General features: G+C 44.9%; 1 protein-coding gene across 1 annotated transcript; it reads right to left on the bottom strand.

The window, feature by feature from the left end:
• Positions 1–5: 5 nt before the first annotated feature.
• Positions 6–14344, bottom strand: pdpr (pyruvate dehydrogenase phosphatase regulatory subunit). The gene is made up of 18 exons (XM_039647481.2): positions 14197–14344; positions 12622–12873; positions 11718–11851; positions 11525–11606; positions 11058–11221; positions 10857–10978; positions 9061–9178; positions 8580–8729; positions 6479–6671; positions 6279–6403; positions 6041–6196; positions 5337–5470; positions 4981–5129; positions 4610–4722; positions 4275–4369; positions 3171–3260; positions 2243–2425; positions 6–1311 (listed from the first exon to the last, which is right to left on the bottom strand). Exons 2-18 carry the CDS (start codon positions 12861–12863, stop codon positions 907–909), a joined length of 2655 nt encoding a protein of 884 aa, XP_039503415.2. The 5' UTR covers positions 12864–12873; positions 14197–14344; the 3' UTR covers positions 6–906.
• Between the last annotated feature and the right edge of the window lie 590 nt (positions 14345–14934).

The raw sequence follows: 14934 nt of genomic DNA on the forward strand, positions 1-14934 counted from the left end.
AGGAGTCATTTCTTGACCTACATTTTTATTCAAGAAAATCAATGAAACATTTGTACAATATAAATACAAAGGCAAGATATCCAGAAGGATATTCTTTATAGTGTATAATAGTCCATTTAGTCCTGATGTCTTCATCTAACATTTAAAAACACAACAGGTACAAGCAAAGCGTAAGGTGCAAATCCGTCTCTTCAGGATCTTCCACGACAGAGCAGTTTATTCCCACACACACACACACACACACACACACACACACACACACACACACTCAGCCTGTGCCTCACCCTTCAAACGGTCAAACGCTGCACTTTATAAAAGCATCGAGACTCTTTTCAGCCTACCAGTCATTTTTCATCAACGTCACAAATCATTCACATGATCTCAGAGCCTCATTTAGTCTGGTATTTTTATTACAAAATATTGTGGCACAAAGACACACGAGGAAATACTTCTCCAGTTCTCACCAATTAAAAACCAATGCTTCAAATGGACGTTGATTGTCTCGTGGGTCTGATATCCATGCAAACCCCTTTATTGTAAACCATGTGACAAACCTCAGAACAGGCCAATCACTCAAGAAGAAATAACTGGACAATTCACAGGAACAGACGATTCAATAGAGTTTAGCTTTTGAATTTTGCTTTCAGATAACTCTAATGCCAAACAAATGCCACTTTAGCTGTCGAAACCAGCAACTTTGATGCACATTAATAAAGGTTTAGAAATTCATCAATCAAATCCATCAACTGTTGGAAAAACAACATTTACACACACACACACACACACACACAGACACACACACTCATGTCTACTTGCTCTGGAAGTTGCTGAGCTCCTCAGACTCTCTCTCTCTCACACACACACACACACACACACACACACACACACACACACACACACTCAAGTCTACTTGCTCTGGAAGTTGCTGAGCTCCATCTCCTCCCTGCGCCGCTTCTGCTGTGTGAAGAGCGAGCTGAAGGGGTAGAGTTTGGCTTTAGCGGGGAACTTCTGGCCTGCGATGTCCACCTCGTAGTCTCCGCGGTTGATGAAGTCGGGGGTGACGGGGGCCGGGGAGCCGTCGGGGTTCTTGGCGCTCAGGAAGCCCAGACACACGTGCCGCTCCAGGCTGTAGCTGTAGGCGCTGCTGGTGGTGCCGCCCACGAGCTCCCCGCTCCGGTACACCGGCTCACCCCACCAGGGCCACACATCCAGATCCCGGTCGTGCTCCTCCAGAACCAGCATCACCAGCCGCCGCCTCACGCCCTCCACCCGCTGCTGGAGCAGAGCGTCCCGGCCCAGGAACCCGGTGTCCTGCGGGAGAGAGAGGTCAGTGTGTGAGGAGGCCTGTGTCCTGAGAGAGGTCAGTGTGTGAGGAGGCCTGTGTCCTACGGGAGGTCAGTGACACACACATTATGAGGGTCGTTTCAGAGGTCAGTGCCCGGTTGGATAAAGCACCTTAAGTGTTATTTGCCCTTAAAAACGCTCTAGGTTTCCCTAAAACTAAAGGGTGTTGCAAAAAATAACTGTTAAGTGTTACTAAAGGCTTTCTTATAGGTGAAGCGCCACACACTCTAAAAAAGTCCATTAGGTCCATGAAGGATTTTCAATATTTGAGTAAAACATCAATTTGAGTTTCGTCTTGTCTTGTCTTTCATATTTTATTTTATTTTTTGTTTTCCTTACCCATGTTATGCTGTTTTCTGTGAAACGTACTGTACCGTAAAATGTGTAATTTGTAAATCTGATATTTGATTTTAAAAATGAGATTGTTATGCTTAAAAATAGCATTCCAAAAGCATTTTTCACAGAATTAACCCTGTGTTTACTGTGTGAATAAGGGGAGAAGCATCAGCTCAGACAGGAAGGAAAAACAACACCTGTGCTGACTGAAGAAAACGAGTAGAATAAAATAATATAATAATATGGCATAATAATAATAGGAAATTTACAATAACAGAAACAGCAAATTAGGTAAATGATATTCAGCTCGACAAAGGGTTCATCAGCGTTGTCCAGCAGACACGATTACACGATCAAGCTCTGGATTACCAAAATATGAATATCTCCTGCAGTGTAAACGTCCTGAGCTGTGGCAACTCTTTACCAGAAAGAGCAGTAACCGTAAACTAGACGTGGTTTAAGAACAGCATGCTGGGATGTTGCTCAGTAGCAGTCAGGGCATTCTGGGTATGTGTGAGTGGTCTGATGTAAAGAGCTGAACTCAAGAGAGGCAGAGACTCACCTTATCAAACTTGACCCTGAACTCGCGGCCGCACTCGAGCGGTGTGGTGAAGGAGTCCAGGTCCTGACCCCAGAAGGCGAAGAACTTCTCGATGCGCAGACTGCGTAAAGCGTAGTAGCCCGCGTTACGGATCCCGTACTTCTGCCCCACTGACATCACCTCGTTATACACGTGCAGTGCATACTGGGAACAGGAGAGCAAGATCTCAGGGCTTTGGGTCACAGAGAGGCTGAACGTTTACTCACGTCCCATGTGACGGCTCCTTATGATACAGTCAGTAGCTGCGTTTACATGGACACTTTCATTCATTCCCACTGTTGACCCGAGCGCAGCGTTTGCATGAACGCTAATGCATACAGTGATCGGGTTGATGTGTTTATGTCACAAGCTTCTGATCGGGTTTAATCGTTTGACATGCGCACACTGCACGAATACAGAGGTCCATCCTCCTTTGCTTTAAAACGCAGATATCTCTCAATAAAAGCTTAATATTTCTCTATTCCGGGTCCAAACGAGCACTGAACCGTTGAGCCGCGCGGCTGTATTCATCGTCAGAGCCCAAACCGGTTCTGTGGACGCGAGCGCCGTCCTCTCCACCCCACACACGAGGAGCGCTACGAGAACTTCAGGAGGACGGGACACTCATTTATGACACTATAACCAACGGGAGGAACAGCTCATTCCACACGTCACGCGTCATTACGCCATTCCCTTTCAGTCTCAGTTCTCAATCCCATCGGGTGTTTCCATTACAAAAGGAATAAACCCCGCTTAATGTGGAATGAGATTAGAATCCGATCTGGCCGATTGTGCGGCGGGTCCGACTGCAGTGGGATTATTCGGGTCCGTGGAAACACAGCTAATGTTTGTACCATGAGCACAGTTTTATATCAGTAATGATGATGTCAGTGAGGGTCCGTGTGTTTACCTCTATGGGAATGTACAGCATGAAGCCGGGCTCTCCGGTGTGTGTCATGCTCATGACCCTGATGCCGTTGGCGTATCCCACACTCATCTCCTGCAACACACAGTCAGGCGTGAGGAAACCGCATCAAACACTCGCATTTCCAGAACGCCTACAAACGCCTCAGGATCCTTTACCAGACGACCCAGAATGCACTGCGCTCTGGTCACGCCGTAACACTTGGTTTTACAGTGCTCTTGTTACACGTTACATGTCCTTGCTTCAGTAAGTTCATAGCTGCATGCAACTAACCCTAAAGTGCATGTTGTTCATTAATATTACCCAGTACTTCAGTGTTTAATTACACAGTAACGAGGACACATTAAAATAAAGCGCCGGATAAAATAAATACTGGGGTTAAACTTACTCGTATGATACAGATATAAAAAATGTAAATGAAAGAGGTTCAAATGTTGACATACGTCATCACTGAGGCGTGATTTTATAGACCAATGTGATCGTATTTATAAAGGCTGTGAATCCGGTTTGTTTTCAGACAGATTAATAAAAGTACAAGCGTTAATGGGCTCGTCAACGGCAGCTGTTGCTAGGCAACAAGAACAGTTCTTGTAGGCGGGACCGTCCCATTTAACATCGCCCCCCCCGTCCCTCGAAGGATCTGATCTGGGACCAGTGCTCGTGACCATCAGCCCATCACAGCTGTGAGGAGCACGAGCGTCTGAGGGATTGATGATTAACGGCGGCCGGCGACTACAGGCAAACTACTACAGCAAACACATCATCTGAAACACAGCTGCACTGAATCAAGGAAAACATTTGTTTTAAAATAAATCCCTTTACAATAGTCTGTCTGTCTCTCGGGGCATTAGACGTCCTCTAAAACTCTTGCTGTGATGCTGCATCCACATGGCGATCGCTAGACATCTCTGAAGAGTCCGAGCCTCTCTGAGCATAAGCTCTTCTCTGAACGAGATTTATTTGTTTTTATAATGCACGACTCCTCAGACGTTTATTTTGTTTTGTTTTACAATATATTGTGTTGGAAATGCTGCTCATTAGTTATGACTGCTATTAGGCATGCCTAGTAAGCAGAAGGGCTTGGCTCACCTTACAGAAGAGCGAGGGGAAGTGCTCCGGGGTCATGGACACGTACGACAGCTCCGACAACACGTCCATGGCTCGCGGGCCAATCAGATTCAGAGCTACGGGTCACATGACACCGATTACTGCATCACACACACAAGCCCAGGCCGTAAAGGCTCATTTCTGACATTTACTCCCTAATTCTCTTATAAGACTGACAGACACGATATTCACACTGTGCTGAGAAATCACTTCTACTGAAATGCTTTCATAATTCTTACAAATAATAAAAAGGAAAACTAGCTTAGCTTTGATGGAAGTTTTCCTGATTTAAAACACAATGTTAGTTGAGTTGGTACCGGTGTACTTCCAGCTGACGTCCTCCAGGTGGAGCTGCGGGTCGTTGGGCATGTGCTTCTTAATCCAAGACCAGCAGTGAACTTGCTGATCCGTGGGCGAAATGATGAAGAAACTGGAGGCAGAACCAGATGATGTCAATAATTAAGCGCTTTGAGTACCCAGAAAAGCACTGTATAAATGTAACAAATTATTATTATTATTATTATGAATTAATAATAATGAACTGATCTGGATCTAACTGAGCATGAGCCGAGTCAGGTGACCTTCGCATACGCAGCTGGATCTGCTGTCCTGGTTAATGCCATATAATGTGAATGTTTTAAACTGCATGTCAAAAGCCCAGCTTTAAGGGAAGTGTCCGCTTGCGAACCTGTTTTTGCTGATGCGCACCACGCTGCAGTCGTTCTCGTAGCCGCCTCTCTCGTTCAGCATCCCCGTGTGCACGATGTGTCCGACCGGCACGTCCAGGTCATTCGCACACAGACGCTGGAGCAGGACTAGGGCCTGGTCGCCCGCAGACTGAAACACACACACACACACACGCCATCTGAAGACTGGCGAAGGTGGTATATGGAAGCCACCGAATAAGAAAATAAAAAGGTCATGGCAACTTTTTAACTCACAATTCAGATTTTTCCTCTCAGAATTGTGAGATAAAAAGTCAAACTTTCACCTTTCTTATCTTATTCCCTACTGAAACGCCGGTGGAGGGATGAACGGACTCACCGTGAGCTCAAACTTGGTGAAGGAGGACATGTCGATGACACACACCGCCTCCTTGCAGCACTTCACCTCCGCTCCCACGATATCAAACCAGTCGGGCTTGTAGAAGGTCTTACTCTGATCCAGCGCCAGTAAATCTGTGAGGATTCGAGACCAACAGCTCTGAGACTGGAGACGGCACAGCTGGACATGCGCTTTCATATCTCAACGTGGTAAAGCGTGCAGATCATTCATCGCTAACCTGCACCCGTGCTAATCTCTTCAATATGGATGCTGGTTTGGACAATAAACACTTTGTCACATTGAAGAGACTCAAATGTAGTAGAGTAGAAACATTTTTCTGCTCAATCACATTTTCCATCTAAAACACGCAAAATGGTAATCTTAAAGGGATAGTTCACCCAAAAATGAAAATTAGCCCATGATTTACTCCCTAACCCTAACCCTGAGCCCATCCGAGGTGTGTATGACACTCTTCTTTCAGACGAATCAGTTTATTAAAAAAGTCCAGCTTTATAATGGCAGTGAACGGCTGTTTCTGTCCATAAAAGTGCATCTATCCATCATAAAAGTGCTTTAAGTATGTATCTTTAAGTATGCGTGTCCAAATATTTGACTGGGTTTGTAGAATGAAACCCATCATTGAACCGATAGTGACAGAAGATAAGCTAAACTGGGAGCAGGTCATGGTCAGCACTGGTGCTCACCCTTCCCGGCGGGAACGAAGTACTTGGCTCTCTCGAAGCCGTGCTTCTCCATCCAGCGCGCGCCCTGTGTGTCGAGCCGGTCGTACAGCGGACTCGTGCGCAGCTGCCGGCCCGTCTGGAAGTCCCAGCGGGGAACCTTCAGTCCGTACAGGAGCGCTGGTGGACACACACACACACACACACACACACGTCAGTGAGAGCGGCTGAGGTCATGTGAGAGAGAGCGGCTGACACTCACGCATGACCTCCATCACTCGATGGCGCAGGAACGTGCGGCTGCTCTGCAGGCTCCCGAAGCGCTTGATGTCCAGCGGCCACACGTTAGCACTGGGATAGCCGTACGTCATCCACTCCGCCAGATATCTGCGGGACAAACAAGCTGATGGGAACTGATCAAACCCAAAGATGAAGAGACGTCCAGCAGAGCTGTTGACTCACTTCCCCGCGCCGCCAGCGAACGAGAGGCCGGACGAGTTCATGCCCGCCAACACGAAGTATCCATAGATTCCCGGCGTTTCTCCCATCAGGCAGCGCATGTCCGGAGTGAAGGATTCTGGGCAGTTGACCAGCTGTTGGATCTCACAGGCCTCGAGCCCAGGCATCCGGCGCAGCAGAGCGCTCAACATGGGCTCTACGGGGAACCACAACACTCACAATATGACCATACATGTGTTTCTGTGCAAACACAGTTAATGTTAATTAGAGATTCAGAGAACTATCAGCATGAAAACATACTCATTCAAATTTCAAATGACTTAAAGGGTTAGTTCACCCAAAAATGAAAATTCTGTCAGTATTTACTCACCCTCGTGTTGTTCAACCCCGTAAGACCTTCGTTCATCTTCGCAACACAAATTAAGATATTTAAGATATTAAGATCGCTCCTGTATACAGTCCATAGGCTTCTTGAGGGAATGACTCTTGCTGTCCTCAAAGTCATTAAAGACATCGTTAAAATAGTCCAAGTGACTACAGTGGCTCAATCTCAACTTTATCAAATGACGAGAACACTTTTGTGCGCAAAAGCAAACAAAAATAACGACTTTATTTCAACTTTTCACTTCCTTCTCCATGGGCCTGTAGTCAGTTAACGTAGTGTGATTGCGTAAAGCTACGTCACACGAAGGCTCACTATTGGCCGACGCTGGTCATGTGTGTGATGCGTGTGACGTACAATAACAGAAGCTTACGCTATTAAACTAGTAACCTGACTCACGCAGAGGGAGAAATAAACCAATAGTTGAAATAAAGTCGTTATTTTTGTTGTTTTTTTGCGCACAAAAGTGTTCTCGTCGTTTGATAAAGTTAAGATTGAGCCGCTGTAGTCACTTGGACTATTTTAACGATGTCATTAATGACTTTTCGAGGCCATCAAGAGTCATTCCCTCAAGAAGCCTATGGACTAGTATGCAGGAGCGATCTTAATATCTTAAATATCTTAATTTGTGTTGCGAAGATGAACGAAGGTCTTACGGGGTTGGAACACTAATACTGACAGAATTTTCATTTTTGGGTGAACTAACCCTTTAATCTCATCATAATCAGAGAAGCTGCAACTCTGGTGATGATGTAAGAGTCCCAGTCCTGTAGAGGGCAGGATTGTACCAACTGTGAAGGCATGCACGCCATTTACGAATCATTGAAACCATTAACATACACACGTTTAACTATCCAATCTGAAGTAACAAAGCCTTTACACACCCAGGGAAGAGTTTCGGGAAGGTCCATTTCAGTGCAAATTACAGACTAATCTACAAACATGCATGACACTAAAGCATGATAAATCAGTGTTTTGGTTTTGATGAATAGGCCGTGACCTTCGCTCGCGGTGTCGTATCCTGCGTCAGACTAGCGGCAGTGAAGTGTGTGGGTCATTATGACACAACAGACATTCCCGAGCGTGTGAAAGATGAGACGATCACAGCTCTGCTATAGTTAGCCCTCAGCGGTTGAGCAACACACAACACCAGTTCACATCAACAAGCGTTAACAAGAACAGCAAGAACTGCAATTTAGAAGATAACGTGAGTTCATTTTTGAGTCAGGGCGAGCAAAACACGAAGAGTTCAAGGAGAAGACAAGGACGGATGAAGACAGTGGAGGGGTCATAAAGAATAAAAGTCAGAGAACGAGCTGGAGATATCTTCACATACTGAGCACACACACACACACACACACACCTCACTGTATGATGGCACGCACACACACCTTCCCAAAGCTAGGTGTGTGAAATTCCCCCTCACTCCTAATGTTCATAATCCCCTAGCCATGAGTTTTGCTGAGAGATATGTATGTATTGTACATTTAAAACAGTGACTTCATTTTTTGAGCCATTTCCTTTCCCGTTTCAGTTTCCTGAATAATGACGTGCTGCAGTAATGAATGTGTCTTGACTTCATCGTTGCACACATGCTCTCTCTGTTTTTGCCTGTTTACTTAATATATTATATGTTTATAAGCCTACGAGTGAGTTATCACTGCTGACCGCACCGATGAGCCTCGCAGTGTACGAGTGTGTGTGTGACATCATCTACTGTACCGAAGTGGTCCCAGTCCTCCTGCATGTTCTGGATCTCCAGCTGGTTCCGGCCCTCAGTGAAGATGGGCTTCGGGTTCTTCTCAAAGCCTCCGGACAGGATTCCCCCGTTCCAGGAGCGAGCGTAGATCCTGCCGTCGAAGTCCATCACCACTACACACACACACACACACACACACACACACACACACACACACACACACACACACACACACACATATCAAGTCATGTCACATTTATTTATAAAGTGCTTTTTACAATACAGACTGGATCAAAGCAGCTTCAGTGATAGCATGAACGTAATACAACACAGATCAATAATATTGTTGAATATTAAAACACTGTCACACACATATCACACACACTGCATTACACACACCTTCTTCACCAGCTTTTGCAGTGGGGTTAGTAATGCTCTAAAACAGGAGTGTGTGTGTGTGTGTGTGTGTGTGTGTGTGTGTGTGTGTGTGTGTGTGTGTGTCACCTGGGCTGTCGGCTTGTGTGGGCTCGGGCAGGGGTTTAGTGAGCAGGTAGAAGTGTTCACAGCCGTGTAGAGGAACAGACACTTTGACTTCGCTGCTCTGACCCAGCTCATACGCCCACTGAAACACACACACACACACACACACACCAATCAATCACTGTACATTTACATCATAGCATAATAAAATGTTACACGTTTAGCAGTACTCAAAACATTTTCCAAATGATGATAAAACAACAACAACATATCAACATCTTTTCAACATATTTTATTTTAAAGGTACACTACGGCCCTCTAGTGGTCGAAAAGCATTCACTATTATTAGGCTTAAAGGTCCCGTTCCTCGTGATCCCATGTTTCAAACTTTATTTAGTGTGTAATGTTGTTGTTAGAGTATCTGTAAAATTATAAAGCTCAAAGCGAGATATTTTCTTGAACAGAAGTAGCCTACATCGAACGGCCCGTTTGGACTACATCCCTCTACTTCCTTCTTTAATGACGTCAGTAGGACAGTTTTTTGACTAGCGTCGTCCGCCCACAGGAACGCTCCCTCAACTCATGAACTTACTGTGTTTACTCAGCTCTTAAAGTGATTTTCTGAAGGAAAACTGAAGCTTCATCTTTTGTGTGATGTACAATAAACTTTATTAAACTCATCAGTATATGTTTGATCATCATTCGGACCTGGTCCGAAACAGCAGACATTTAATAGGCTATTAATAAATAATGGATACATACAAGCAGATGACAAATACGTTATAATAACAGTAATTAAATGACTAAACTACACCTGTCCCATCTCTATACAGCACACTGACTCTGTAGGCATTATCGTCCGACTGGAAATGAACACGTTACTGAGAGTTTCTGATATTATCATCATGAGAGACTGAGCGCGAGCTCGTGAAGCTCCGCCCCCTGTGCCGGCAGCAGCAGCTCATTTGCATTTAAAGGGCACACACTCACACAGCGCGTTTTTCTGAGCCCCAAAAATGACAATTTAAACATGCCGTGGTCATGCTGATCTAATAATGTTTATGGATGCGTGTTATGTGTGAGTGTTATAATCTGGATGTCACTGCATTTTTCCCTAGTAGATCACCTGCAATCAACTGGCTAATTGGTGTCACCTGACGGGAGCTACTTAAATCTAGGACGCAGATCCTCTTGCTGAGAGATCCTCTTGCTGCTGCAGGGCGTTGTTCCTACAGTCCTTTTTTCTTTCTTTTAATATTAAAATAAACTTTAATTTTGATTGGCAGATTTCTGTCTTTGTGTCCTTTATGTTGCATCCCTAGAGCCAGGGTTGTAACATGCGTGAATATATTGATGTTTTATCATGACTGTGGTGTGAAGCAAGTGCTAAAGAGAGACACATATCAGCGCCATGCGTGAGTTTTTTGCATTTAGGATAATGTAAGCACACATTTGAAATAAATATATAACACTGTGCGAGTGGTTTTTGGATATTTTGATACAAAATTCTAACGCAAAACTACTCGTCTGATCTAGGATCTACAATATAGCACTTATTACGGTTTACCATAGTGAGTCAGGGTGACACAAAAACACGTTTTGGGAGAAGGATTGATGATGCATCGAAAAAAAAGTTACATAGTGTCCCTTTAAAGAGTTATATTCCTTTATAGAGTTAGTAGTATAATAGTTCATATATAGTAACATTACATTTCAATTAGTATTGATAAAACACAAAACAATTAAGACTGAATAAAAAATAGCAATAAAATAGAGTGTGTGTGTGTGTGTGTGTGTGTGGAGCCCGTGCAGAGACGCACCTGTCCGGCACAGTTGACGAAGTACTCGCACTGGATGGCTCCGCGGTCCGTCTCCACCGCCGTCACGTGCCCGTCCTTCACCAGGACCTGGTTCACACTGGTGTGTTCGTAAATCTGCACGCCTGACACACGAGAGAGAGACCAATGAAACGCCAGGTAACGCTTGTGAGACTGCGATGCTGTGTTTGGCGTTAGTCGTACCGTGAGCCGCCGCCGCCACCGCGAGCGCGTGATTAACATCCGGCGGAGAGACCACACTGTCCCCGGGCAGATGAAGAGCTCCCACCAGATCATGGATATTCACCAGCGGGTGGAGCCCAGACACATCTTTGGGCTTGATGACATCACAGCTCACGCCTAGAACCCTACACACACACACACACACACACACAGATCAACCTGTGCTAAAGAGTGGCCACATTTACTGTTGCTCCATAACTTTCATGTAGTTATTTCATTGGGAACTGCCAGAATGAAGAACATACTTCCAGAAGAGTAAGGTCAGAGTAAGGTCAGAGTAAGGTCGGAGTAAGGTCAGAGTAAGGTCAGAGTAAGGTCAGAGTACAGTGAGAGTAAAGTCAGTGAAGTGAGAGTAAATGATGCCAGGAAGGTCACAGAGGTCATCCAGAACACATATAGGGGTCAGAGAGAAACAGAAAGCCTCTCACGTCAGCCTGGACGCCAGACGCTTCAACGACAGGAACCGATCCTGATTCTGAGCCAAACACAGAGAGCCGGTCCGAACGAAACCTGGAAAACACACACAAATGCCAAAGCTGATAACTTTATAACACGAAGCACATGTGAAACGTGTTTGGCGCTCCGGGAAGCGATGGATCATGGAGTAATGGTGTATCTCACCTGTTTTAACGCCCGTCTCTTCCTCCAAACGCTCATAGAGAGTGTTCGAATAATCTGCCATTTTACTCTCAATAGAAAGAGGTTTAGCAACGCTGACTATTCCTGCACAGAAGCGCGTCGTACCGGCTCCGAGTCTACAACACACACACACACACACACACACACACAGGTAATGACATTATTAATGATAAATTATGGCTTATAAAGTCAGAAATGATGGATGGATTGGTGGATGAGTGTATGGATGAATGGATGGATGGATATATGGATGGATGGATGGGTTGATGGATGGGTGTGTGGATGGATGGGTGTGTGGATGGGTGGATGGATGGGTGTGTGGATGGATGGGTGTGTGGATGGGTGGATGGATGGATGGATGGATGGGTGTGTGGATGGATGGATGTATGGATGGGTGTGTGGATGGATGGATGTATGGATGGGTGTGTGGATGGATGGGTATGTGGATGGATGGATGGATGGGTATGTGGATGGATGTATGGATGGATGGGTGTGTGGATGGATGGATGGGTGGATGGATGGATGGGTATGTGGATGGATGGATGGATGGGTATGTGGATGGATGTATGGATGGATGGATGGGTGTGTGGATGGATGTATGGGTGGATGGATGGGTGTGTGGATGGATGGATGGATGGATGGGTGTGTGGATGGATGGATGTATGGATGGGTGTGTGGATGGATGGGTATGTGGATGGATGGATGGATGGGTATGTGGATGGATGTATGGATGGATGGATGGATGGGTGGGTGGATGGATGGATGGATGGATGGATGGATGTATGGGTGGATGTATGGATGGATGGATGTATGGGTGGATGTATGGATAGATGGATGGGTGGATGGATGGGTGTGTGGATGGATGGATGGATGGATGGATGATCACCTGCCCTGCTCCAGGAGCACGATCTCCCTCCAGCCCAGTCGGGACAGGTGATAGGCCACTGATGTTCCCACGACTCCGCCTCCACAGATGATGACACGCGCGTGCGCAGGAAGAGCAGCGGGAGGATCCGAGCTGAAGAACCGGCCCGATCTCTGACCAGCGGGTCGGACTCCGGCATCACAGAACCAGCGGGGCAGGAGGACAGGGGACAGAGTCCGGGCGCTCCACGCACCGCTGCGCATGGCTCTGCACCTTCACACACACACAACACACACACACACACACAACACACACAACATGATGACAAACATTAACATTCAGTGATATTGTTGATCTGACTGCACTGACACGATCAGAAGAACACAGATCCATCGCGCCAAACACAGCATTTCACATGTGCTTCGTGTTATAAAGTTATCGGCTTTGGCATTTGTGTGTGTTTTCCAGGTTTCGTTCGGACCGGCTCTCTGTGTTTGGCTCAGAATCAGGATCGGTTCCTGTCGTTGAAGCGTCTGGCGTCCAGGCTGAAGTGAGAGGCTTTCTGTTTCTCTCTGACCCCTGTATGTGTTCTGGATGACCTCTGTGACCTTCCTGGCGTCATTTACTCTCACTTCACTGACTTTACTCTCACTGTACTCTCACTTTACTCTGACCTTACTCTGACCTTACTCCGACTTTACACCTGCGGATCTCAGGGCCCGATGTGTGAAACATCGTCCGGATGTGTGTGACCTGTGTGAGTGAAACATCATCCGGTCGGGTGTGTGTGACGCATTGTCCGATGTGTGACGGGTGTGAGTAAAACATCGTCCGGGTGTGTGTGACGCATCGTGCGGGTTTTATGTGACAGGTGTGTGTGACGCATTGTCCGTTGTGTGACGGGTGTGTGTGACATCAGTGCTTTGGAGGTCAGGTCGGGCTAAACCCAACTACTCACAAACTTAAAACTTTTAGAGGAGCCCTGCTCTTCACACGCAAATTTCAATGATTATTAAGGTCTTTTTATGTAACTGTTTATATATATATATAACCTGCAAAACATTCACACGCATATGACAGATTAAGATCTTAAGATCAAATAATTATCGCAAACAATAACTTTACACTTAATGTTATACAGAATTGTTTAATTTAAAACATCATTATGTATCTGTTTCTGTGTTGTTTCTACTACTTTCTACATATGGGAGCTCAAAAACAACTACACAAAAGACAGAAAATAAACAAACAACTATTACTAGCTCATTAATAATAATCAATTGTCACTGTATTTTGTTTAATCATGTGTTGTCATGTTTAAGCTTATATATTGTTGTTAATTGACATGTAGCCGTTAGCTTGAGGCCTCCGAGGTTATTCTTCGAGTAAAAGAAGATAAAACAGGTTCATATTTCTCCTTAAATGTCCTGACAGCTCCAAGTGTCCTCAAATTATTAATATGCCCTCGTATACAGTAGGCTAAAGTGAATCTGCTGAACGTCAAACTGAAGATTCAGAGTCAAACTCTACAGCATTCGAGCTAAAACACAAATACATCTCGTAAAAGTGCGTGTAATCACTAATGGAGACACATACCTGCTGAAAGCGGTTATATGAGCTCAGATCTGGTCAGATTTACTCATCTGATCTGCGGGACAGGAGCCAGGAGTAACTCGACCACAGCTGCGGACTCGGAGTCTGGCCACACTGCGCATGCGCGGAACAACAGCCTGCCGGATGATTGACAGCTCTGAATAAAATAAGGGGGGAAAACTTTTTCTCATTATTATCATGTTATAAAACACACAAACACTCAACAAAAGCATCTCTCTCCGCTGAAGATCCGTGACTCCTGACCTTTAAGTGCATATAAACAGTCTTACAAACTACACAAATTCAAAGGTTTACAGCGTGTATCCTGTATTTACACACAATTTACAAATGTCTGATTTTGTAGCCTATTTATCCTTCATAAACAATTGAATATTTGTTTTAAAAAGAAAACTTGACAAGTATGGTTTTTCCCACAGACACATATTAAGAGACTTTATTCCAAAATACGTTCACAATTCCAGACGGAATAGCTAATTTATGGTTCATTCGTTTGACAATCGAGTTTGTTTTTTTTTTTTTTTTTTTTTTTTTTTTATTGAACACACTTATTTACAAAAAAAAGCAATTTACAAAATCTCTCGTTGGGAGACTCATATGCATAACATAAACAGTTACATTGAACAAAATTCAATAAACAAAATAAAAAACAAATAAATTAAATCAATTAAGCAAAGGCATTTCAGTCCATAAGGCACGTCAAAGTTATTCACAAATATATTA

The sequence above is a fragment of the Pimephales promelas genome, chromosome 10, assembly GCF_988280905.1.
Source record: "Pimephales promelas chromosome 10, fPimPro1.hap1.1, whole genome shotgun sequence".
In the NCBI taxonomy this organism is placed as follows: Eukaryota; Metazoa; Chordata; class Actinopteri; order Cypriniformes; family Leuciscidae; genus Pimephales; species Pimephales promelas.